A 24,533-nucleotide genomic window follows, 5' to 3' on the forward strand; every position below is an offset into this window, starting at 1 on the left:
CCAGAGCCCCCCTTTTACTTACCTAAACCCGATCTTTCCAGCAACAGGAAAGAGCACATCAGATCCAGCTGCTGTCTCAGGTCCTCATTGGATAGATTAATAGCAGTAGAAGCCATTGGCTCCTGCTGCTGTCAATCAAATCCAGTGACACGGGGGACAGGGCCGAGTCTTGCTGTCTGTGTCAATGGACGCAGCAGCAGGACTCAGGAGCACGCCGGCACGAGTGCCCCCATGGAAAGTGCTTCTCCGAGGGTGCACTCGAGAAAAGGAGGAGGCAGGAGCGCTGCGGAGGGACCCCAGAAGAGGAGGATCGGGGGCCGCTCTGTGCAAAACCCCTGCACAGAGGAAGTAAGCATGACATGTTTGCTATTTTCTTTATTTTTAAACCAAACCTTTAACGCTTCTCAAAGCACAGACTTTACTACTTTAAATCCAGGAAGATATAAAAAAACAGCACCAAATAGTTTATATATAATATAAAACCTAGCTGTTTTTAAGAAAGTATATCTGATGAATTTAATAAAGCTGTAACAACACGGTCTGGTGGTGGTTCATACCACCTGTCGCTATTGCAGCAACCGTTTCTAAAGGGTGTCTAAAATACTGTTTATACATCCCCCTCAAAGTATTTTCCAATGAAATGCCTGAATTTGTCAGCTTCTCATAAGAAAGAGAGTGGGAATGCAGACAATGTAAGCTAGTCTGGCTCTTGTGCATTCGACAATGTTGTCAGTTCAACACTGGGCACTTTCTGGCAGTATTGGGGAGCATAGTGATTACATCATAAGTATGGTGACGCTCCTTCACTGTGCAGTAAAAAGATGAAGGACAGGTCTGTGACCAAGCTGTAGTGCTTAACTGCATCGGAGAATTGAAAATCAACAATACAGTTATGCTACCTGGCAGGGGTGCCTGCATCACAAAACTCATTGAACAGAATTACAATCAAGAGAATAGCCATATACTTGCAGATGATGGTGAACAAAAATGCTTGTTTAGTTTAATAACAAGTTATTTTCTAGATAGTCCTGGAGAGACAAGTCACTGCCAATCCAGTGAGCATGTGAGTGCTACTGTCACTCTCAAAAAGAGGTAGCATTCTCTATGGGCACCCATACAAAAGAGTGGGACAATAGACACAACAATTGTATTATTACAATGCATAGCTAAATATTTTTAAAATACTAGTTTCATGATAAAATAAAATATTTAGATAAGAGGTTTGTTTCTAATGGAATGCAACAGTATACAGCTAGGGGCAGATCCACAAAGATCTGCCCCGGCGCATCGTATATGAGATACGCTACGCCGCCGTACCTTACCTGGCTTTAAATCAAATCTATAAAGATTTTGCGCCATAAGTTACGGCGGCGTAGTGTATCTCAAGCGGCGTAACAGCGCGGAATTCAAATGCGGCTAGTAGGGGGCGTGTTTCATTTAAATGAAGCGCGTCCCCGCGCAGAACGAACTGCGCATGCGCCGTCCCTAAATTTCCCGCCGTGCATTGCGCTTTTTTAACATAGACGTGAATTACGTCCATCCCGATTCACGGATGACTTACGCAAAAAAAAAAGATTAAAATTAAACGCGGGAACGACGGCCATACTTAACATAGCAGGTGTAACTATAAGCCACAAAATAGCAGCTTTAACTATACGCCGAAAAAAGGCGACTAGAGACGACGTAAAAAATGCGACGGACGCTCGTACGTTCGTGGATCGTCGGAAATAGCTAATTTGCATACTCAACGGGAACGCCACCCAGCGGACGCCGAAGAATTGCATCTTAGATCCGAAGGCGTACAAAGACGTAAGCCTGTCGGATCTAACCCAGATGCCGTCGTATCTTGTTTTGAGGATTCAAAACAGAGATACGACGCGGGTAATTTGAAAGTACGCCGGTGTATCAGTAGATACGCCGGCGTACTCGCTCTGTGGATCTGCCCCTTAGTCGTTATTTGTAGATGTGAAGTATTTAAAGAAACAGAATAACACAGGTAATTCATTTTCAGTCCTATCTGCATGCTGTACTGAGGCCATTTTTGCATCTGTTAAAGGTAATGTCACAAGTCTGTGTCTAAGATATGACAGCTTTATAAGGATAATAATAATCCTCCTGGTACTCAATAAGTTGAAACTTAAAAGCAGATTTTGTTGCAAACTCTGAAATCAGCAGCTTAGAGGTTTAAACAGGGTGACCCTTAAAAAGACCAGCTGTGGGTGGATTTGACTGAGAGAGTAAAGCAAGAGTGAAAAAATAATGTCAGAAAGAGGAGGCAGAATCAAGTCCATCTCCTTCTGTTTAGCTGTCTCGGAGATCAGACAGATTAGATGTGGTTTATTGATTGAGGGCTTCTTATTTTATTAAAGACGAAAAGCAAGCCTCAATGTCTGTTATAGTGTGTACAACATTAGTTATGGCTGCACTTATTATAGTCAAAATAGGAGAGTGCTAACAAATGGGGAGACATTCAGATACTATCTCCTAATTCAATTTAGTCAGATGGAGGAGACACCCTTCAAAAAGGATTCCATAGATTTCTATTGTAAATGAGATTCACATGTGTAAGGGGCTCTCGTCAAAAGTATATTTCATTTAGTAATCAATACACTCCAAAGAATTTCTTCAGACAAATTATCCTAAAGTGCAAAATCAGATGAATAATACCACGCATATTCAAAGCACCCTTTCGCCACTAGAACAATTTTATCGTTTTTTTTGCACACATGTTTAAAAATTATTTTAGGCCTAAAGATTACATAAAACCCCCAAAACATTATATATATTTGTTAAAGAACCCTTAGGAATAAAATAGTAGTAGTTATATTTTTGAATGTCACACCATAGTAATGTAACAGTTTACATTTCTGTAAATAATACACTAACATTAATATCAGGGCATACAAATGCAATAAATGACACAACTTCTTGTTAAAATATAAAATATGATGTTGTGCCAAGTAAATAAATATCCAACATGTCAAATCCTAAAATTGTGTGCGGCTGTGAAGTGGTAACAGACTTCGGTACCCTATATTTTCCATAGGCATGTTTTAAAAGGTCATTAGTTTAAAGTTAACTGTAAATAATGGGCCTAGAATTATTGATCTCACTCTGGCGTTCGGTGGTGATATGTAACACATGCAGTGCAATAAGAGATGTGCCTGTCTGTGTTCCAGTTAAACTAGATCTAACCCCAATTTCTAAATTTCAGCTTTAAAAATAAAAAGTCAGCAGCAACAAAATCTGTAGCTGCTGACTTTTAACATTAAGACATTTACCTGTCCAGGGATCCTGCGATGTCGGCACCCAAGCTGATTTTTCAATCGGCTCTTGGGTGTTTTCTCCATTCCTTGTAAGGGAAACCGACTGTGAAGCCCTGTGGCTTTACAACCAGTTCCCTACTGCACATGCACGAATGGCCATGTGGCTGGGGAAGGAGGAGGGGGCAAAACTTCTGAGGGATCCGCTCCCCCCTCCCCCCGAAAGGTGCCAAAAGTGGCAGTGGATGGGTGGTGGGAGCAAACAAAGTGGAGCTTCTCCTTTTGGGTGGAGCTCCCCTTTAAATTATTAATATTTTTCCAAAATGTTTTGCAATATTTTTTAAATATTAAGCTTTCAACAAGCCAGTTGCACATGGATGTAATAATTTACTGATGTTTATTTTCAGGATCTTGTTGACAAAAAGGGCCAGAGTAAAACGTTCCATAAAGACCTTGTGTAAATGTGCACAATAGTTGTATAAATGTGCATATACATGTGTAAAAATATTCTTCATTGTCTTCAAATTTCCAGTGCTGCAATATACACATGTATACATGTGTATGGACGTAAATGACTGCACACAAATGTAAAAAGTTCTATATACATTCTTGCATAGACAACAATGCAACTGTGTTCAGATGAGTAAAAAACATGGATTTTTTTTACTCCTGTGTGCAAGAGGACTTCAAGTAATCACTGGCAATCCATCCAATAAGGTTGTTGCTCAGCACTTCCTGTTATATAATCACAATTGCCTCCAACTGAAGCTATTGTGTTGCAATTCTGTCACATATTCTCCAGGTGCAAACTACAAGTGGTCATGCAAACACACATTGTACAGGCATGGTCTGCTGTCTTTACTGGTAAACCAATTCAGAGAAACAATGTACTGCTGTAGTGAGTGTATGTATGAATTGTATGGGAAGAGGCTAAATAAGGCTGGAGGAGGTGAAAACTATAATGCATATTTTATGGAAAAAGCACAGGGCAAAATACTGGGGAACTCTCCCCAATAGTGGCATTGATGTTGATGATAAATGTTCAAACTCTTTTCCAGTCTTTCAAAAACTAGAAAAAAGAGTTGGCTAAAGTCAGGCTTTAACTTAATATAGTTAACATTTAATTCAGAAAATCACAACAGTATCTAAACATTGTTGATGCACTTGGAGTCTAAATTATCTTTCTTACAACCTGTGGAAAGAAAATCTTTTCCTGCAACTCTATTCCCCCATCAACACAGTCACCGCAAATGGGGAAATGCTTTCCATGGAGCCAGAGTGTTCTGAGGGGAGCCAGGAGCCAAGCCTGATGGGAGAGCACAGTGATTATTGCCAGCAGCTACGGCCTCTGGCAATAATCACACAACAAATCAGACAAGCTTGTTGTACCCAAGTTGATCGATTAAATTGGGTACAATCAGCCTGCCCATAGATGGTTTGACTCTTGACCGGTCCCTGAGATTCCAAACATCTATGGCTGGGTTTACAGTTAAAATCCTTGAATCCCAAAGACTGTAAACCTACACCCATATTATTATATGTATAATCTCACCATGGTTATTTAAACCCTAGTGTACTGTGCATCATAAACAGCTGTCGTGTTAAAAACATACCTATGTTCAAATTTTTCTATTTTTATTTTACATTTAAGTTCTGCTGAGCTTTCAAGGCCTCTTTGTAGCAATTTTTGCCCTCCAGTGATGGCTGCATGTCATTTCTTATGGAGCATTTGCTGGTGGTTACAGCAGTAGATCATGCATATTTAATGTAATTTAAAAACAGACACTTGCAGTCTCCACCAGAAGTCTGTATAACAGGCAGCATAGTTGGGAGACCATTGTGAGTCCATGATTGGAAGTGCCAGAGAAAGAGGCATGATCACCCAGTATTACTTGAATTAAAAGTAATACTGTGAAAACAACTTTTGAAATGACAAATTAATGCTTGTATGAGATTTTAGAGATTGGGTTTAGATCTATTTCAAACTTTAATGAATATCTGAATTTGAATTTTGTTAACAAAATCTATTAATGTATTTTAGGTATACACTTGCAAGAAATGTTTGGTCCTTTTCTTAAGACTGATGTGACAACCCTATTGAGATCTTCAAGGAGTTAGTGTAAGCAGTCTTTGAACATTGTTTGGATAGTTCCCAGATATGCTTTGTGGGCATAACATGGATTTCCTGTGCAATTACTTCCTATACTTTACTTATTTTTTCATTTTTATTTTGGCAATGGTCAGATGCATGGGACATCAAAGACAGTTTTAAAAATCATTCATACTACAATGCCTTTGACAAACTGTACTAAGGCTGAATAAAGCCCCATGGTGCCGTCTTTAGGGAGAACTGTTAGTGCTACAGTTGCTGGGAAACACAGCATGCTCCGACTTCCTAATGGCTGATAATAATGGGCAAAGCATAGGAGGCAATAACTCTTCTGTTACTTATGACGCCCACAGCTCTCAAAGTTTTAGAAATGATGCCTTAGCCATCCTTGAATTTTTTTTTCATCTCTTCAGGATTCCCTTCTGTACAAATCTTCAGAGATAACACTGACACCATTAGGAGAGCCATGTACTTTTTTTTTACTTACAGGTGTAAACAAGCTGACCCTGAAATGTTTTATGGTTCAAAAAATCCAGTGACAGAATCATATCGACCATAAGCATGAGATTAATAATTTCTTGAAACCAGTTTAGTATTAGGACTATAATTCTTTTTAGGCTTTAAAAAGACAGCAGGATTAAAAAATCAGCCCAACAATTTTCAATGTGGTGAGCCTTCATGTCCTTCACTTGGTACCTGAATTCCTGAAGATTAACATTTTAACAATCATATACTTATGACTTCCTATTCCAGTCTTCTTACTGTTACTATGCTTTTTTTTTTCTCTTTACTATCCCTTAGGTGTCTATGAAAAACCATAAACCCCATGATTTCACTCCTAATGATGTATCTGATTGTTTAATTTAGATTGACATTTACAGCCTAATCATATTAACCAGTTGGGTCTAGTGGTTTCCAGAAACTGTAAACCGCATTAAATGCAGAACAAACAGCAGCTGATCAGGATATATAATATAAATTAAGCTGGATTTTTTTTAGTCAGTACTGTTATGTAAAAGAAGCAGCCAACAATATCATGGCTGCATACATAAAGAGTAGTTATGAGCTGAATGCTCAAGGTTTGGATTCGGGGTAAGTTCACAAACGTAACAAAAGTTTGGGTTTCAAATCTACCCTACTGAAGTCAATAGGAGCCAAATGTTAAAAGGCAGTAAGGACAATTTTCTAGGCTAATTTCTAGGCTAATAAGCAAGGGATTGTCGAACCAATGTAACGGGGGGCTGGGCACAGAACATGTATCAAAGTAAAACACATTGTTAAAAAATAATTTTGGCAGAGAGCAGTAATTTTAATAATGCTTAAAGGGCAACATGCCTTTAACATGACTATGAAGTAGTACATCTGTAATTAGGTATACAATTTACTACAGCAAAATTGTCCTTTTGCTGAAGTTTAAAAAAATAAAAATACTGCTTAAATTGGCTGTAAATGATAGCTCCTGTCAGCTTTGCTCTGTTTGCAAACCAAGTAGTGATGACCCCTTCATCTATACCAGACCTTTTTCCTTGATGAGGGTCCGGTATTGATGCCCAGGGGCACTCCCCCACAAGCATGCAGCCTAGCAAGCCAATGAAAGGGGGAGGACTAGTATGCCCCCTCTCCTGAGCTATACCAGGCCATATGCATTGGGATGGTACCTTGTCAGGGGGGTCTCTCTGGCAAATCACCTAGTCCCCATATTGATAAGGACAAGGGTTGCTTCTACACAACCATACAACCCTGGCCCAGCGGTTGTTAGAATCTGTGGGCAGGGGGTATATCAGAATCTGTAAGCCATATTTCAAAATAAAGGGGCACCCAAATATCACTCCCTTCCCACACAAATGAGTAAGGGGTAAATAGCACCACTACTCTTTCACAGAAAAAAAAATGTAAGGAGTAAATTAAGACAAACACTTTTTGATAAGTCTTTTCAATCATGTCATCAGGTAATGCAGATCTACATCAGTCACAATGAATGATGCTTGGCAAACTGCCAGGAGAGAAAACCCTTTGACCAGAAATATGATCCACTTTCTATAACTGCTATGAATGAAAGCTAAATTTAAACAAAGGGGCACAGTAAGCCTGTGACATCATTGACCAAATTAAAAATATGTGTGAATTCTGAGTGAAGGTTGTGTAAATCTTCAGTGAAATAAATATGAATTGACCCCTCACAGTCATGTGAGGGGTCAATTCATATTTTCTAAAGGTTTATGTTCATGTTTTCTAAAGGTTTATTTTTTGTGAGACAACCTTAACAGAAATGAACCACTTCATTACTGGGCACGTAAACCCCCTTCCTGCCAAGACCAATTTTCAGCTTTCAGCGCTGACGCATTTGGAATGACAATTGCACGGTCATACAACACTGTACCCAAATTATATTTTTATCAATTTTTTCCCACAAATAGAGATTTCTTTTGGTGGCATTTGATCATCTCTGTGATTTATTTTTTTGCGCTATAAACAAAAAAGCATTTTTTTAAAAAAAAAACACACAATATTTTTTACTTTTTGTTATAATAATATCCCAATTTTTTTTTTCCTCAGTTTAGGCCGATACGTATTCTTTTACATATTTTTGTTAAAAAAATCACAATAAGCGTATATTGATTGGTTTGCACAAAAGTTATAGCGCCTAGGGGATAGATTTATGATTTTTTTTTATTTTACTAGTAATGGCGGCGATCTGCGTTTTTTTTGTCAGGCCTGCGATATTGTGGCGGACATATCGGACACTTTTGACACTATTTTGGGACCATTCACATTTATACAGCGACCAGTGCTATAAAAATGCATTGATTACTGTATAAATGTGACTGGCAGGGAAGGGGTTAACACTAGGGGGCGAGGAAGGTGTTAAATGTAATCCCTGGGTGTGATTCTTACTGTGTGTGGAGGGGACTGACTGGGGGAGGTGACCAATGCTGTATCCCTATGTACAGTACAAGGGACACAGCATCGGTCTCCTCTCTCCCTGACAGGACGTGGAGCTCTGTGTTTACACACAGAGCTCCACGTCCCTGCTGTCACTGCCGATCGCGGGTACTTGGCGGACATCGCGGCCACTAGGCACGCGCATCGGCATCTCAGCGATGTGCCGGGCACAGTTTTTCCCCGCTGCGCGCCCCCAGCGGCGCGCGTGGGGAATGCAAATAAAAGGACGTCCACCCGGCAGTTGAGAGCCTTGCTGTGGATGTCTTTTGTCTACAGCGTGGGTCTCAAATGGTTAAAAGCTGACTCATTTTTACACTAATAATGCAAAAAAACAAGTACAGCCTTGACAAGAGAGCCAATTAAAAATGATCAGAAAACCTGCAGAATTGCCATGTCCAAATATGTGCCCTCATAAATGACAAACAAGCATTAGGGAATTTAGTCTAGCACAAGACTTCAAGTGCACCATATCATGTATCTGCTGCTAACTCCAAGTGCATTATAGGTCTTGGCCAGGTAACACAAAACAAAGGCACTTATACTTCATCTCACAGTCGCCATAATTCTCTCAGTATATTTTTAAGGACAATGATTTCATTCTCCTTGTGTTTGTCAAATTAATAGTGTAGTTTAGCATGTCTGCTGTATCTACATTAAGGCAGCAAAGATGTGCTGACTCTGTTATGGCGAAGATCAACTCTGCAGTGCATCACATGAGCCTTCTAAGTACAGCTTGAGAGTAGCTGAATGCACTGACACAAATCTAACAAGAGTCTCTCTTCTGCTTCTCATTTTCCTAAAAGAGCTGAGACAAGAATCAAGAAGGACAGCAAGCTCAAGGCATAGAACCAGGCATATCAGATTAATCATTTAACAAGATAAGATTGCAACTAGCATAGATGGAAAAATATATTTTAAAAACTGCCCTGTATAGTCTGCAGTAGCTACGTTTTTGAAATCATGTGGCAGCCTTCTCATCTATTATTCAAAGTAAGAAAATAAAGCTGCACGTGTATAAAAAAAAACTTGAAGAGGGTTGAAAATGGATTTGTAACAAAATGGCTGTTTTGTTTCATTTACAAGCGATCCTCCTCTGCCATGTGGCTTGTATTTGATTGTCACTACTTATAAATACAGTATATGAATTATACGAGCTGACTGAATAGTCTTTATGTAAACTTTAAAGTCAAGTAAGCATGCTGCTGCCGTATTGGCCTCATATCTGTGTTTCTCGGATACTTATAATCCATACTTACAGTCATTGACGTGAACTCGGGAGGGTTGTCATTGACATCTGTCACAGTAATGACAGCAGTTGCTGTGTTTGAGAGACCATATGTTGGGTTTCCTTCCATGTCTGTGGCTTGAATTATTAATGTATATCGCTGCACTTTCTAGAAGACATAAAATTGCATCAGTATTTGTTTAAAGACCTTGACGGCATTTCAAAAGAGCAGTACAATATTATTTGAATTGCATATAATTTACATGCTGAGCTATAGCACTAACCACCAGAACTATCAACCTTTTCTTCATGTTTATTGAATGCATCATTGTAGTAGGCATTATTTTTTTTTCTGGAAAACACTGCTAGAAAAGAGCTTTAATAGCCTGTATTTAAAGGGTCAGCACTCCTAAAACCGATTTTTTTGTTTTTGTCACATGTTGGAGAGTTAAGCCACCGAATATATTACTCTACTGTGGAGATCTCTTTGTATAAGTTCCTCAATCTGCACACCTCACGTGGTCATTGTAAGGGGTTCCCAATCTTCATGTTGGTTTTTTGTAAGTTACTGAGTAGGCAACAGTAGCTGCTGGAAGACAAGGTTGGATGAAAAAGTCCCCATGCGAGCCATATCAGGCAGATCTTACTGCTATAGTATCCAAAACATGTAAGAATCCAATAGCTTATCTAGGTAATCAGGCTTCACGTATAAGTAAAATAATACTTTTTGGATGCCTTGCCCCCCTCCTTTTTTTTTTATATAATAATATATGTTAAAGCAGTGTTTCTCAACCTTTTTTCAGTCAAGGCACCCTTTAAAATTCCACTCAGTCTTGAGACACCCCATTCTAAAATGTTAAAAAATTAACAAATAGATTTACATAATGCAGCAACGTCCAATCATGTAGGACACGCAACATTAGAGGTGATTTATTCTTACAAAGCCTTTCAGCGTTTCTCTTCTCCTTCACTCAGCTAAAGTGACCCCAGTGCTGATGGAGAGCAGCAGGAAAGTGGCAAATCAGGTGCAGGTGCCTGCTGTCCTCCTTATCAGCCAATTACATCATTGGCAGGCTTGATCCACTTGCTGGCTTGTTGACAATTTTTGCTTAGTTTGGGGACATTTTTGGGCCTTTTCCAAGGCACCCCAGAAGAACCCAGAAGGCACCCTGGTTGAAAAAGGCTGTGTTAGAGTGACATGCATACCACTACAAAAATAATCAATTATAGCCATGTTTTGGAAGAATTACCCTAAATGTGACATTACTTAAGCATTGCTTTTACATCAGCTTTAGCATTAGGCTTGCCAATACAAATGATCTGGATGTGAACCAGTTTATCTGTGTGGATGGCTGCTTCCTCTACCCTCAAACAAAATGCTTGCATTTTGAATGCATACTACTTTTATGTTAAATCATGTTTTCTTAAAAAAACATTGCTGTAAAACTTGTAAATGCATGAGACTTTTCATACAAGGACAACTTGTCTTGTATTGCATTACATATTTACCTGACAACATTATTAAGCTAAAGCAAAATATTTCAACTTTATGTACCATTTTCTAGAAAAGCATCCTGCATATTAGTGAACTGACTTTACGGAAAAAAAAACTAATCATACCCTTCAGTAAGCAATAAGCTACAGACTGGCTAGTCTGATCTAGACCAATGAAAGTTGATTTTGGACTGGCTACTTTGGCTACACAGTATGCATATAAATACTCTTCATACTATGATAAAAATGAAAAGCTATAAAGATACTGCATATTTATAAGTATCCTTAGAATGAATATGTTAACAAGGTTGCAATTAATCATTCCTAACCTTTACAATACAAACAAAATACAGGAAATATACTTCATTTAAATTTTATCATTTAAATATTCACACATGAGAAAAACACACACTGTTCAAATGTCAACATTTGACTTTAAAATCATTTTGCTCTTCTAACACTAATTACACAGTTTCTTATAATTGTATAGTATTCCTTAATTTGCTTTTCACATGAACTATTAAGCTATACATAAACATAAACTGACTGTCTAAGATTCAGCTCAAATCTAGGGGTAAAGGTACACTAAACCAGGCATTCAACCATTCTTGGGGAACTAGAGAATGGATGAATATTTGTAGCTGACTGCTACCCAATGATAAGGAGACACTGGAGGTGTCTGCTTATGTAATAGGATCTGAAAGTGCATTTTTATGTTACAGAGAGGCACACACAAAAAAAAAATGCAAGCTCTTCTGGTACTTGGTGTGCAACAACTCGTCCAACTGCTAATATCTATAGACAGCTTAGATCATTTGTTTTGATAAATGCCAATAATAATGTTTAAGTTGATTATGCACCATGGCATTACACCCTATCCTAGTGTATCAATCTTACTAGCAGGTCATTAAAATAAAAATCTACAGCAAAATGAGAGTCTGCAATATAGGCAAAGCCTAAAGCAACAAGTAATAAGAAACAATATGAGGATTCTGCTACCCACAAATTAATGTCAACCTTTGTTTGTGTTAAATGGTAAACTGCGAAGAAACCTATACAATGAATAGGCTTAAATGAGAAACAAGTGTTCTCCTTTGGGCTGACAACATAATTTAATGATACAATTACTCCCATATAGCTTGTCCAAAAAATACTAAATAAATAGAAAAATGCAAAAGCATTTTTTAAATGTAGTGTTCGCATTGTATCATATTGTTGTGCAAGCAACAGCACCCTGCTGTTGTTCATATACCTTTGGGAAAAAACAGTCATTGTTTCTAGCTGAGGATCTGGAAAGTTCATAGCTGCCTGGAGGAAGTGATGTAACAGATTTCACCAGCAGGTGGCACTGGTGAAATCTGAAATAGGCTATATGGAAAAGGAAGTAGGCTCCTGGTATAGTTTCAAATTCTGATTCTAAATCTAAACTAAACAAAACAAATAAAAAAACAGGATACAAAAACTAAAATAAACTTTAAAATACTTATTATTTTACATTTAAATATGTCCTTTAAACTTAGCAAAAATATTGATTTTCTGTCATATGGAAATGTAATTCAGATATTTCATTTCAGTTTAGCAGATAAAACTGTATTTTAGCTTCCCTTTCTATAATCTCTTTTAAAGGTCAGTATGATTAAATGCCTTTGGCTCTATTCTATAGCTTTTTAAGTTCACCTACAGTATATCACTGCTGTCCAACAGGCAACCTACAAGAATATGGTTGTTAGTCCGCAAGGTTGGTTTATTTTAACTTTTTGTGAGATTATCCCTGAATTTCTTTTCTTCAAAGCATGAGGTAATGTGAAACATGTACTTTTAAAAAAAGCACATTAAAGAAGATTTTTACAAATCAAAAGCAAGTTAAGCTGTATCCCACTCCATGCAATCATTAGTACTTTTTTCATGTCTGCACTAAAACAACAGGGAGACTTTGGTTGGTGAGGAAATACACAACCAGTTTGATCCCTTTCAGTTCTTCTATGTAACCCCTTTGTAAATTGCTACAAAGTTAGAATACGTTAAATGGAATTTCAGTTAGGTTCAAAATCACCTGCAAAGGTACATAATACCAGGTTACGGCTTATTTTCTTCATGCACTTATACATAGCCCCTGCACATTATGCAGCACTTTACAAAGAGCATGAAAGAGCCCACCCTGCATATAAAGAACTGTTTCAGATATATTTTTGGGAGCCTTGCCTACTTGCGTTTTCCATGCCTGAATTGAAGGTCTGGCTTTGACTGAAATACATTTTTGGTGATGTAACAAACATAAAGGTGTTGGTGCTCAAAACATCATGAACAACAACATATTCAACATATATATCGGTGCATGTGTACTATATGCAAATCGCAAAATAAACAGACAAAAGTGACAATCCCAAAACCATAAATTATAAATAATCTTCTGGTTTGATGTATCTTCAAATAAATGCTTCACCACAAGTTCTCATGAAGTAGATGGCAACTCACCAGAGGTGTTTGACCACTTTTTATGGTAGGTCAAAATGCACTTTATTGGATAAACCTGTATCTCTCCACTGTGGGACCCCCTCCGGCAAATAATATGGGAACAGACTCCACCAGGGACACAAAGAAGAGCTCTCGTGGTGTTGGGATGTCACTTTGAACATTTTAGTTTGCAATTTGCATATAGTACACATGTAACAATATATAGTTTAATATTTTGGTGTTCAGGATGATTTGAGCACCAACACCTTTACATTTGTTACATCCCCAATCTAGTTCCTACCTTTTTAAAGGGGCAGCCACTTGAGTTTATCATCACCCCAGGCACCATTACCAGCCACATTTTTTTTATATGAAATACATTTTTGCCTGCTGTCCAACCTAGTTCTTATGCTAAATATTTAAATAGATTTTCTATCATTTTCTATCAGGTCTGGCACCTAGAAATGGGGAACACGCAAGTTGAAGGGCAGCAACTCTCAGACCTCAGTGGACTCCTTAGCTCTGTCCCACAGCTTCAAAAAATCTAACAGTGTATGGATAGCTTTACAATACATACATTAAACAAATAACTTACCTCTCTATCAAGTCCTGCTGCCAACGTGATAATATCTCCAGTCTCATTGTTGATTGTAAACATGTTAGAAGAAGGAGTATCTGGAGTTTGAGATAAGATTTTATATCTCAGCATACCATTTGGTTGTCTTTCATCATCGCCATCAATGGCTGTAAGGGTCATTACATAGGAACCTAGAATATAATAAAAACACAAATAATTAGTATTACAAAGCAATCTGTGTAATCAAATTACCGTAGTTACAGCAAGTTCAAAATCAAACTTATAATTATTTGGCAAATTTTCAAAACATTTACTTTCTTTCAAAATAATTTTACAATCTGTTAAGAAATTGTTGATAAGAGATTAAAATAACAACCTGTCTGATATTGCTGCACTCCTGTTACGATTCTTCCCTTTTGCAATAGGAGTAATTGTTTATTTTGCTAAGTAATTGGGGATCCATCATGTAATGAGTTAGTTCCAGCCAGTGGTTCAGCATAGACACCTAGAACCTAATGGGGGACCTTGGTTTGAAGTCTTTCTGCATCCTCCCTGGGCTCAAGATAAAATGAGATCATATGGTTTAGGCAGTACCTGCCACCTGGCAGGTCTGGCTAATGTGTTTTAGTGCCGGATCGCACAGCGTGATTCCAGTGCAGGTTTCCGCATCACATAGAACTCACAAACAGTTTACGCTGCCCTATGTCAACTGCTGCGATTGAGTCAATAGAAAGTTAATGACATCCCCAGATCGGTTTGCATATTCCAGTGCAAACTGTGAATTCGGACAGGAATTGGATCGCATGGGTGTGAACACCCATGCAATCCGATTCTGGTGCGGACAAAAAAAAGGGCCCTGCACGATTCTGGTCTGAATGCGATGCAAATTCAGCCATACAATTTGTATGGCTGAATTTACATCGCACAGTCATTGCATGTGATCCACACAGCAGTGTGGTGCAAATCACATGCAATGTCTGACATTGTGCTGATGTGAACCGACACTTAAAGAATTACTTAAAAGCATTGCTGAGGCAGACAACCTGCGAACCTGAGGCACATTGGCCATGAAAGGGAATCCTGACACTCTATGGAAAGGTGGCCAAAAGGTTTTTCTGCACTCTGGGATGGCAGCATGGGATCTGGCTTTTTTCTCTTGTAGCCAGTCAGTAATGGCCCCTCTCCTCTAATGCTCGAATCCTGGGGTCTTTGCTCAGGCACTGCAGCATGAATGAGCCCATTTTCAACAAACTTCTTGCACCAGAAGATCCCAAGTCCTCCGTGTTTTTGAGGACAAAGGTGTCCCCAATGATCTCGCCTGAATATAACTTCTGGGGATTGGGAGAGGTGAAATGTACCCCTGGGAGCCTGCCTCATGTCCTCTTCCTTCTCATTCTGGACCCCAACCCTTCTCTGCCTGTTGCTGCCTCACAGGGATAGAGTCAGTGGTGAGATGATAACCTTCTGGGTAAAAATAGGCAGCCAGGTATTTGACACTGTAGTGTAGTACAGGCTACAAAGTCACAGAAGGGGGAAGACTCCATCACCTACAATGAGAGCAGTTGTAAAGTCTGCAATTTTTGTCAAGTTGACATTGAGGCACTGGACATGGGGGTTATTGGGCCACAGTAATTTCTTCTGCATCTGCAGCTAGGAAAAAAGAGGCCTGGTTATTGATGATTCTAGGAATTTGTTTAGAGACTTAGATTCAAGCTTCTTCTTGGTAAGGTTTAAGCTTACACTTGGCCCTATTCTGTGTGGTTCAATGTTGACCCTCTTTTCCCTTGGTATGCCATAAATTAAGCCTCTTGAACCCCTTGTCAGACTTCTATCACTAAGTGATAGCAGTGATCTGAATTGGTGGTGCAGTGTGAGCTGGTGGAATATGGCAGCTGCTCCTATCACTTCAATGCAAGCTGCCCCTGGATGGAATCCTGTCTTGGTGTTGTTGTGCCTCTCTTCACGTTCCTCCTCTAAAATCTCTGGTACCAAGGTGCGGTCTGCCAACTCATCATTCCCACCTCATTGTTAATGCTCACTTAAATTTAAGCTGTAGGAACATCAATGTCAATTGCTGCTCGCCGCCTGTGGTCACCTCTCTCTATGCTTCTAGTTCTCTTTTCTTTAACAATCTGATTAAACCCTCTCCTGCATCAAGGGACTATGCTGTGCTTAAAAAATCAGTTCAATCATTCATGTCAGTTTGCAAAGCAATGGCAGGATTGGTTGTTGAGGAGGAAGAAGGGTATCTACAAGCACTGAAGCATGGAAGAAAGAATGCAGAAGTATCTTGCAGCACAAGGGTGTTCGGAGTCACAGGAAGCAGGAATGCAAATATCTCTAGTAGGGATGGGCTACTGGAACTCACTTGAGCACAAGGAAAATAGAGCCTCCTTGAATACAGGGATTCTCAGTGGAAGCTAGGAGACTGCACATTGAATACACTAGGAACACACATGAATCAAAAAGAATGCAGGTATGCTGGTTGTGACTGGATTGCACAGGAAACACACTGAAGAAAGAATACTAGATGGGCTTGGAGTGCACAGGGAAAACATTGAAACACGAATAGTGCACAGGGAACACAACAGAGCAAAAATTCAGGCTGAAGTGCACTTATAGTGCAGGGATATAAGGTTTAATGGATTCAATGGGGTCACAGCACAGGACAGCAAAGGATAAACAAAGTTTCTGGAGGTTTAGGAAGGAAGGGATTGTTGGAGCTTGAATTTATTAGGAAACACAGAGGGTTGTAATCAGTTGGAAACTCAGAATCACTTGGTAACTTGAAAATATGTGGAAACTCATGGACACCCAGGGTCACTAGGAAATTCAGGTTCATTGGAACAGGAGCCTGTGGCTAGGTAATTGACCTATTTTTCAGGCAACCACTCTTACAAAATACGGGGCACCAGCCATGCAGGGTCCCCAATCAATGCCATCCACTCACAGTGTCCCTTATCACTGCCACCCCCTCACAGTGTTCCTAATCACAGAAGTCAACTCACACTGTCCCTAAACACTGTCACCCGCTCAACTTGTGCCAACTCACCCCCACCTCAGTTTCAGAGTCCCTGATCCTTGCCACCCCAGTTACCGTGTACCTGATCACCACCACACCAGTAACTGTTTTTCTGATCACTGTCACACCAGTCATATTGTTCTTGATCACCACCACACCGGTCATATTATCCCTAAACACTGCCACACCAGTTATATCAACCCTAATCACTTCCACGCCAGTTACTATGCCCCTGATCACAGCCACACCAGTTACAGTATCGCCAATCACTGCCACGCCAGTAATATTGTCCCTGATCACCACCACACCAGTTACAGCACCCCTGATTACCACCACACCAGTGTGGTGTTGCCTCTGCCTGCTGCCTGTACAGTTTATTGACCTTATGTCTGCCTTTCAGTTCAACTCATCATTGGTAGTAAAACACGGTGCCTAGCACATAAGAAGACATCAATGGGGAATGAAGCTAAAATGTTTCAACAGCGTTGGCCAATGCATGATGCTCACAAGTGACCTATTAAAAAATCTGGACATATTTTTGAATGTTTATACATACAGTGGAAGGGGTACAAAGTATCACAACAAAACTAGCTTATCTAAATTGTAATGGAAATTTTAAATAAGCGATGCATCTAGGGCTTCTGTTGTTCGTCACAATATGAATGAAGTTATACTTTCAGATTCTACTGACAGTTGCTGCTTGATATTGCTGGGCAATGTCCTGATGAATCTAAATCACTGTCCTTGATAAATAGAACTGGGTATGCATTCACAATTATGCAAGTATCGGCTAGGTTTAGGCATGGCAGTTTTTATTTTCCATATTTCTGTACTATATCCACCATATAAGCCTAGGGACTCCTGGCTCCAGGATAGTGGAGACATGTCATTTTATTCATTCCATTCAACTAGTTTCACTGGTTGATCTGTGCCAGATGCCTATGTGTCAACTACAAACATGAAGGCTCTACAGAGTGAGCATGAGCATATTTATCTATGTTGCCTACGGCTACTGAAATTACAGCACAGCACTTGTTGTTATAAGTATCAGGACATGAATATCTATTGTGTATATACAGAAAAATCCACACACCTAGTTTCTAGATGCTGTCATTAATAGGATACTTTAAAAAAGGTTTCAGTGCTGTTGGATTACATTTTTTTTCAAATATTACCCTTGGGAATCAATGGAAGTTTATAATTCTTAGCTTTAATTCATTATTTAGAGAAAGTGACTTTACAATAGCACACTATAATATAATTAAAACCAGAAATATGTGTAGTTAGAAATCAACACATACTGTATGTTAAATGAGAGACACAAATGTCATTTAGAATAAAAAAAAATAGCAAATGTAATTTCTTTAAAGCTGAATTCCAGAAATGCTGCTACTTTGTAGAAAGTGCAGGCACAGTATGAGTTACATCCAAGGAGGTGCATGGCATCTCCTGAACTTATCTTTGTTATTTATATCTGATAGATTTATGGCTCTGGTGGAGCATACACATACACAGACACTGGGGGCGATGAGAGAGGCACACAGAGCAGCCAAGCCCGCTCCTTCCCTCTGCTGTCCATTCTAAGAATCCTATGTATTTTATGACTAGGTTCAAATAACACAAATGCTTCTGTGATTGGGCAGGAGTAGGGGAGGTGCAGGCATAGCAGCTGCACTGACTCTAATGCTGAAGATGTGTAGACCTTAAGAATCAGCGTCGGGCTCCTGGAAATACAGTTATAGCTGTCTTTAAGGAGTGTAATAAAACTGTTGGATGTAATTCATAGAGATAAGCCTAAAAGATGTCATGCACCTCATTAGACCTCATAGAATGCCTTCTCTTTTTACAAAGGAGCTGAATTTCTGGAATTCAGCTTTAATGCACTTTAAAAGACATTATTGGTTGCATCTACACTTTGGGTCCCATTTATAAATCAGCTTTATGGCCTAGCTGTTGCCACACTCTTGTTATGAAAAAAAATCCTTCAGCATATTTATAAAGTGTGCCTAACAAATATGCTTTTTCACATCACTTGCTTCATGATTCTTACAAAGGCAAAACACCATTCATTCTAATTAAAAAAGTGCTGGAAGGAACTTGTTACATATTGACATGTCATTTGATAGGGCTCCCCTCCTATCCCAGAATTTTTTATGCAGCCTTATCTAGAAGATACACTGAAAAGTACCAAGGCTATGAACAAACCAAACCCCAAATTTGGGTGCAGTGTGGAGTATTTACTGCAATGGCCCGTAGAGAGTTATAGTATGTTATATGGAAGCTATCAATAGAAATATGTACATTTTTTTATTATATACAATATTTTATATTGTTTTAGTGGGTAAGGTGTGTAGAAGAGCAGTGTGGAAGGTATGACATGGGAAGGTATGTAAAGAGAATTGCAGAGGGTATGATGGTGACCAGTATGTGCAAGAGAGGAGTAAGAAGTGTATAATGACAGAAAGTATGTGTAGGTGATTAATGGCAGAGGTGTGACAGTGGAGTGGACTGGTGGGGGGCCAGACAGGCAATGTGTGAGCAGTGCAGAGTGTAAGTCAGTATGCAGTATGTACAGGAAAAGAGTGTGGAGGATATGACAGTGAGAGTATGTACAGGAATGAAGAGGGTATGATGGCAGGCGTTATGTACAGGAGATAAGTGTTGAGGGTATGATGGCAAATAGTTTTGAATGCTGAGGATATCACAGTGGTCAGTATGTGTAGGAGGAAATTGGTGGAGGGTATGACAGCATACTGTATGTGCAGGAAAGAAGCAGATAAACTACAAATAGTATATAGTATATGCTGGAGAGGCATTCAGAGCATTTGGCAGCTAGTGTTATATAAAGAAGAGGAGTGCAGGGGGTTATGTCGGTAGGCAGTATGTGCATGAGAGGAGCGGGGAGCATGTAAAAGCAGAAAATATGTGCACGAAAAGATGTGAGTGAGACAGTGTAGACCAGAGTGTGATATGTTGTTAGTTGGGGTTTTTGTTGTTAGGGATGGTTGGTTAGATGACTGGAGAGTCAGACACTACAGACAGTTGGAATGGCAGCTGAGGAGGGATTCCCATGAGCATGGAGAAAGATGGTGTGTGTCGGGGTGGGTGGAGTTTGGTAAGTGGAGGGTGATAGGGTGCACTCTTATCAAAAGGGGGCATTTTGTAAGTGGGGTGTACTGAATGGAAAGGAATGTGTTCTGCTTGGGGGAAGGAGAAATTCATTGTGAAGTAGTTGGGTAAGAATATGACTAGGGAATGAATGTACACTGTGAGCAGGATGGGGGCATGCCAGGGAGGAATGTGTGCACTACTGTATGAGTTGTGATGAGGGCATAGTGTGGGCATCATTATGAAAGGTATAGGAAGAAGATGAGCTGTATGCAGAGGATACACTGAGACATGTGAGAGGGGTAATTACGATGCAGATGTGCTGTGAGCATTGTTTAGAGGGGGGAGGCGATTAGGACGGCCATTAAGATATGTTCAATACATCTATCATAAGGAGATGAGTTGAAGGGGAGAGAGATGTGTCAAGGATCTGGAGACAAAGGTGTGCTGCTAACCTGCCCTGGCAAAAGGGAAAAGTTGTGACCAGAGATGGTACTGCTGTTGAGTATCATTCCTCCACCATCCTAAAGCCTCAGCCTTTTCTGCTCACACAATGCTAAGATGTGGGTGCAGGATTTCCCAGAGAGAAGGAGCTCAGCAAGCTTTACTCCCAGTGCTGCAGCATCCAACATATACATAGCAAAACCAACTCCAGGCTCCCTTGCATTCCTATCCCTGTGATGTTGCCCCCAGACTCCCTCAGAGATAGGGACTTGTGCAGCAGACAGTCTGGGAGCTACATAATTGAGTTAGGAATGTAAGAGAGCCTATAGTCAGGTTTTCTTTGTATGTGTCAGGAGCTGTGGCACCAGGAGTAAAGGTTGGCCTGTGTGTGTAGGATCAGCTTCCTGGCAAGGTAAGACTTTGGGCCTCACTAATGCTTGGAAGTGATGAGTTAGTAAATGATTGGGGAGGGATGAAGTTCTGCTTTAAATATTATAATATTAAGGATATCAGTTGGATATCAGTTGCTCTTAAATAAATGCATATTATTTTGTGCATACATCTATTTATCTATTTCTTATGTTCAGAGCAAAAGAAAATGAATCTTTTTATTTCTATACATTGTGGCAGATCCACAAAAGAATTACGCCGGCGTATCTATTGATACGCCGGCGTAATTTAAAATTTCCCGCGTCGTATCTTTGTTTTGTATCTACAAAACAAGATACGACGGCATCTGGGATCGATCCGACAGGCGTACGTCTTAGTACGCCGTCGGATCTTAGATGCAATTTTTCGGCGGCCACTGGGTGGCGTTTCCGTCGAATTCCGCGTCGAGTATGTAAATTAGCTAGTTACGGCGATCCATGAACGTACGTCCGGCCTGCGAATTTTTTTACGTCGTTTGCATTCGGCTTTTTCCAGCGTATAGTTAAAGCTGCTGTTATGAGGCATACTCAATATTAAGTATGGCCGGCGTTCCCGCGTACAATTTTTTATTTTTTACGTTGTTTGCGTAAGTCGTTCGCGAATAGGGATTTGCGTAGAATGACGTCACCGTCGTGAGCATTGGCTTGTTCCGGGTTAATTTCGAGCATGCGCACTTGGATACCCCCACGGACGGCGCATGCGCAGTTAAAAAATAACGCTGTTTACGTCGGGTCATGACGTAATAGCATAAAACACGCCCCCATTACATCCATTTGAATTCCGCGCCCTTACGCCGCAAAGATACACTACGCCGCCGTAACTTACGGCGCAAATTCTTTGTGGATTCGAAATAAAAAAAATAAGTTGCGGCGGCGTAGTGTATCTTAGATACGCTGCGCCAGGCGGAAGATTACGCGCAGGTACGTGGATCTGCCCCATTACGTATACTAAATATATTTCATATTTGCCATTTCCAGTCAGCACGCTGTGCACATGTATTAACTAATCACTAATGCCCTGTACACACGATCGGTTCGTCTGATGAAAATGGTCCGATGGACTGTTTTCATCAGACGAACCGATCGTGTGTGGGCCCCATCGTTTTTTTTTTCCCATCGGTGAAAAAACGTAGAACCTGTTTTAAAATTATCTGATGGTTAAAAAAACGATAGAAAAAAACGATCGTCTGTGGGGAAATCCATCGGTCAAAAATCCACGCATGCTCAGAATCAAGTCGACACATGCCCGGAAGCATTGAACTTAATTTTTCTCTGCACGTCGTTGTGTTTTACGTCACCGCGTTGGACACGATCGGATTTTTAACTGATGGTGTGTGGGCAAAACTGATGAAAGTCAGCTTCATCGGATATCTGATGAAAAAATCCATCGGTCCGCTTTCATCGGATGAACCGATCGTGTGTATGTGGCATAAAAGTTGTATTTCTATTTTGTGACTAGCTTAAGTTCTAATCTTATGGCAGTATAACAGATTCCACATACATTTAAGTGATTCCATGAGGCATATGCTGCCTACCTCTATCTTTAGAATATAGTCACATTTCTCTGGCCCCCTTTTTTCTATTGTTTGTCTTCTAGCTGTCACTTAACAGTCACTGTAAGAATGCACTGTTATAGTTAGTGTTATAGTTAGTGTGAGGTTTGATCATTTCTAACAAGTCAGCATGAGGCACACTACAACAAAAAAAAAAAAGAGGATCTTTGCAAATGAATGATAACTGAATTGGAGGAACCAGTGATTTGCACATTTTAGATTCTCCAGATCTGTAAAGAAACACAAAATTCAGGAGTCCATAAAATCTTTATTCAGGAATTGTACAGTTCTTTGCAGATCATACAAATCTGAATAAATATACTTTATACAATGCAAAACAAAATCTGAATTTTGCTGATTCAATAAAACACACAGCTTTTTTTTTTAAACCTAGTGATTTAAGGGATAAAATGGAAAGATCTCCTTCCATTCCAAGCACAAAGGGAATTTTGCTTTGTACATGCAGGGCAAATCAACAGGTTTATTGTTAATGCGCTTTATTTTTTGTTCTCTCTCCTGCTGCTTGTTTGGGTTCCAGGAGTAAAATGAGTTACCCAGTACTTTGGAGTATTGGAGAGCATCCGACTGACTAACTTTTCTACCTTGATGCAACGCTAAGTAAACAATCATAAGGCACCTGCCTTGTGGGGGTGATAAGAAGGTAATTTGCCCAGTGTAAGCTCTCACCAGATTGACTTTGAGCTCAACAAGACTGCTTCTTGATGAAGATATGAAAACACAGTAGCAATAAGTGAAAGGAGGGTAAGCATATGCAGCTGGGGTGAAGTTAACACGTTGCTTTGCTTAGCATGGATCACTTTTAAAATGAATCCTACAACTTCCAAATATCTGCCAAACTGAACAGTCAATACAGATTAAGAGCTGATTCTTAATAAGTCATTATGAGCAAGTAAAATTTATTTAAAGGGTCAGTCTTCCAATTATGATATTTCCCTTAAACTACTATATAACTAAAGGCAAAGCTTCAATTTCAGTTTTGGACAGAGTGGAGAGGGATTAGAACACCTGTCAGATTTGTATTGCTGCCTGTGTCCCAATATGGAGATTCACCCTTACTATTTGTCATGTTTACTGTGATCATCGAAAGTGAAAGTAAAATAAAATCTCAAATTTTGGGTTGATTACAGAACTGTAATAAACAAGAAATCTTCCAATGGGCAAACTAGTTCCGTTGCCCCTGGTGATAACCAGGAATTTGCTCACTTCCTATTTTGGCTATGGAACAGGAAGTGAAGTAAAATGTCCTCAATGGGCACAGATGGCAAAAACATAAATTAAAAAAAATGGTTCTGACCTTACCTTACTGCATCCAATATATATATATATATATATATATATATATATATATATATATATATATATATATATATATATATATATATATATATATATATATATATATATATATATATATATATATTTCTCTTTTTCTACTTGAATGGTAAACTCTGGTACGCTGCTTCACCCAGTGGTTTCTTTTATAAAATAGGGTGAGATTTCACTGGCATAGCTTTGGGTGTTCCTTCCCTCTTTGTGATGTCTGCACTCCCTAAAATACTTTTATAAACAAAATACTGTACATACAATTCCAATGGGGAGAGAGATACCTCGTTATATGGGTTTCAAGAGTTAAAAATGGAGACCCAATTGCATTTATAGTTTACCACCTGCATGTCTGTGATATAAAATAAATTGGGACATGTGCATAGCAGCAATATGCTGTAAAATGTACAACTGCAGAAGTGGGCAAAATAAATGGGCAGCTATACTGCAGCACACCCTAATTAATGATGATGTGCAGCATTACGGCATGTGTGGTAACACAACACAAAGTTTGATTGGGCCTTAAAAGATCAGATTTGAATAGACTGATTAGATTTTCATAGGAAAA

The 24,533-nt window shown here is 39.4% G+C and overlaps 1 protein-coding gene across 2 annotated transcripts in view; it reads right to left on the reverse strand.

The window, feature by feature from the left end:
- Positions 1-24,533, reverse strand: part of CDH2 (cadherin 2) — a 414,273-nt gene that overhangs the window by 62,733 nt on the left and 327,007 nt on the right. For both annotated transcript variants that reach the window (XM_040354103.1, XM_040354102.1), the window contains exons 7-8: positions 14,085-14,257; positions 9,573-9,710 (exon numbers count right to left, since the gene is read on the reverse strand). In XM_040354103.1, the coding sequence (XP_040210037.1) occupies positions 9,573-9,710; positions 14,085-14,257 (311 nt within the window). The remainder of the gene's footprint in view (positions 1-9,572; positions 9,711-14,084; positions 14,258-24,533) is intronic.

The sequence above is a fragment of the Rana temporaria genome, chromosome 5 (genome assembly GCF_905171775.1).
Source record: "Rana temporaria chromosome 5, aRanTem1.1, whole genome shotgun sequence".
Taxonomy (NCBI): domain Eukaryota; kingdom Metazoa; phylum Chordata; class Amphibia; order Anura; family Ranidae; genus Rana; species Rana temporaria.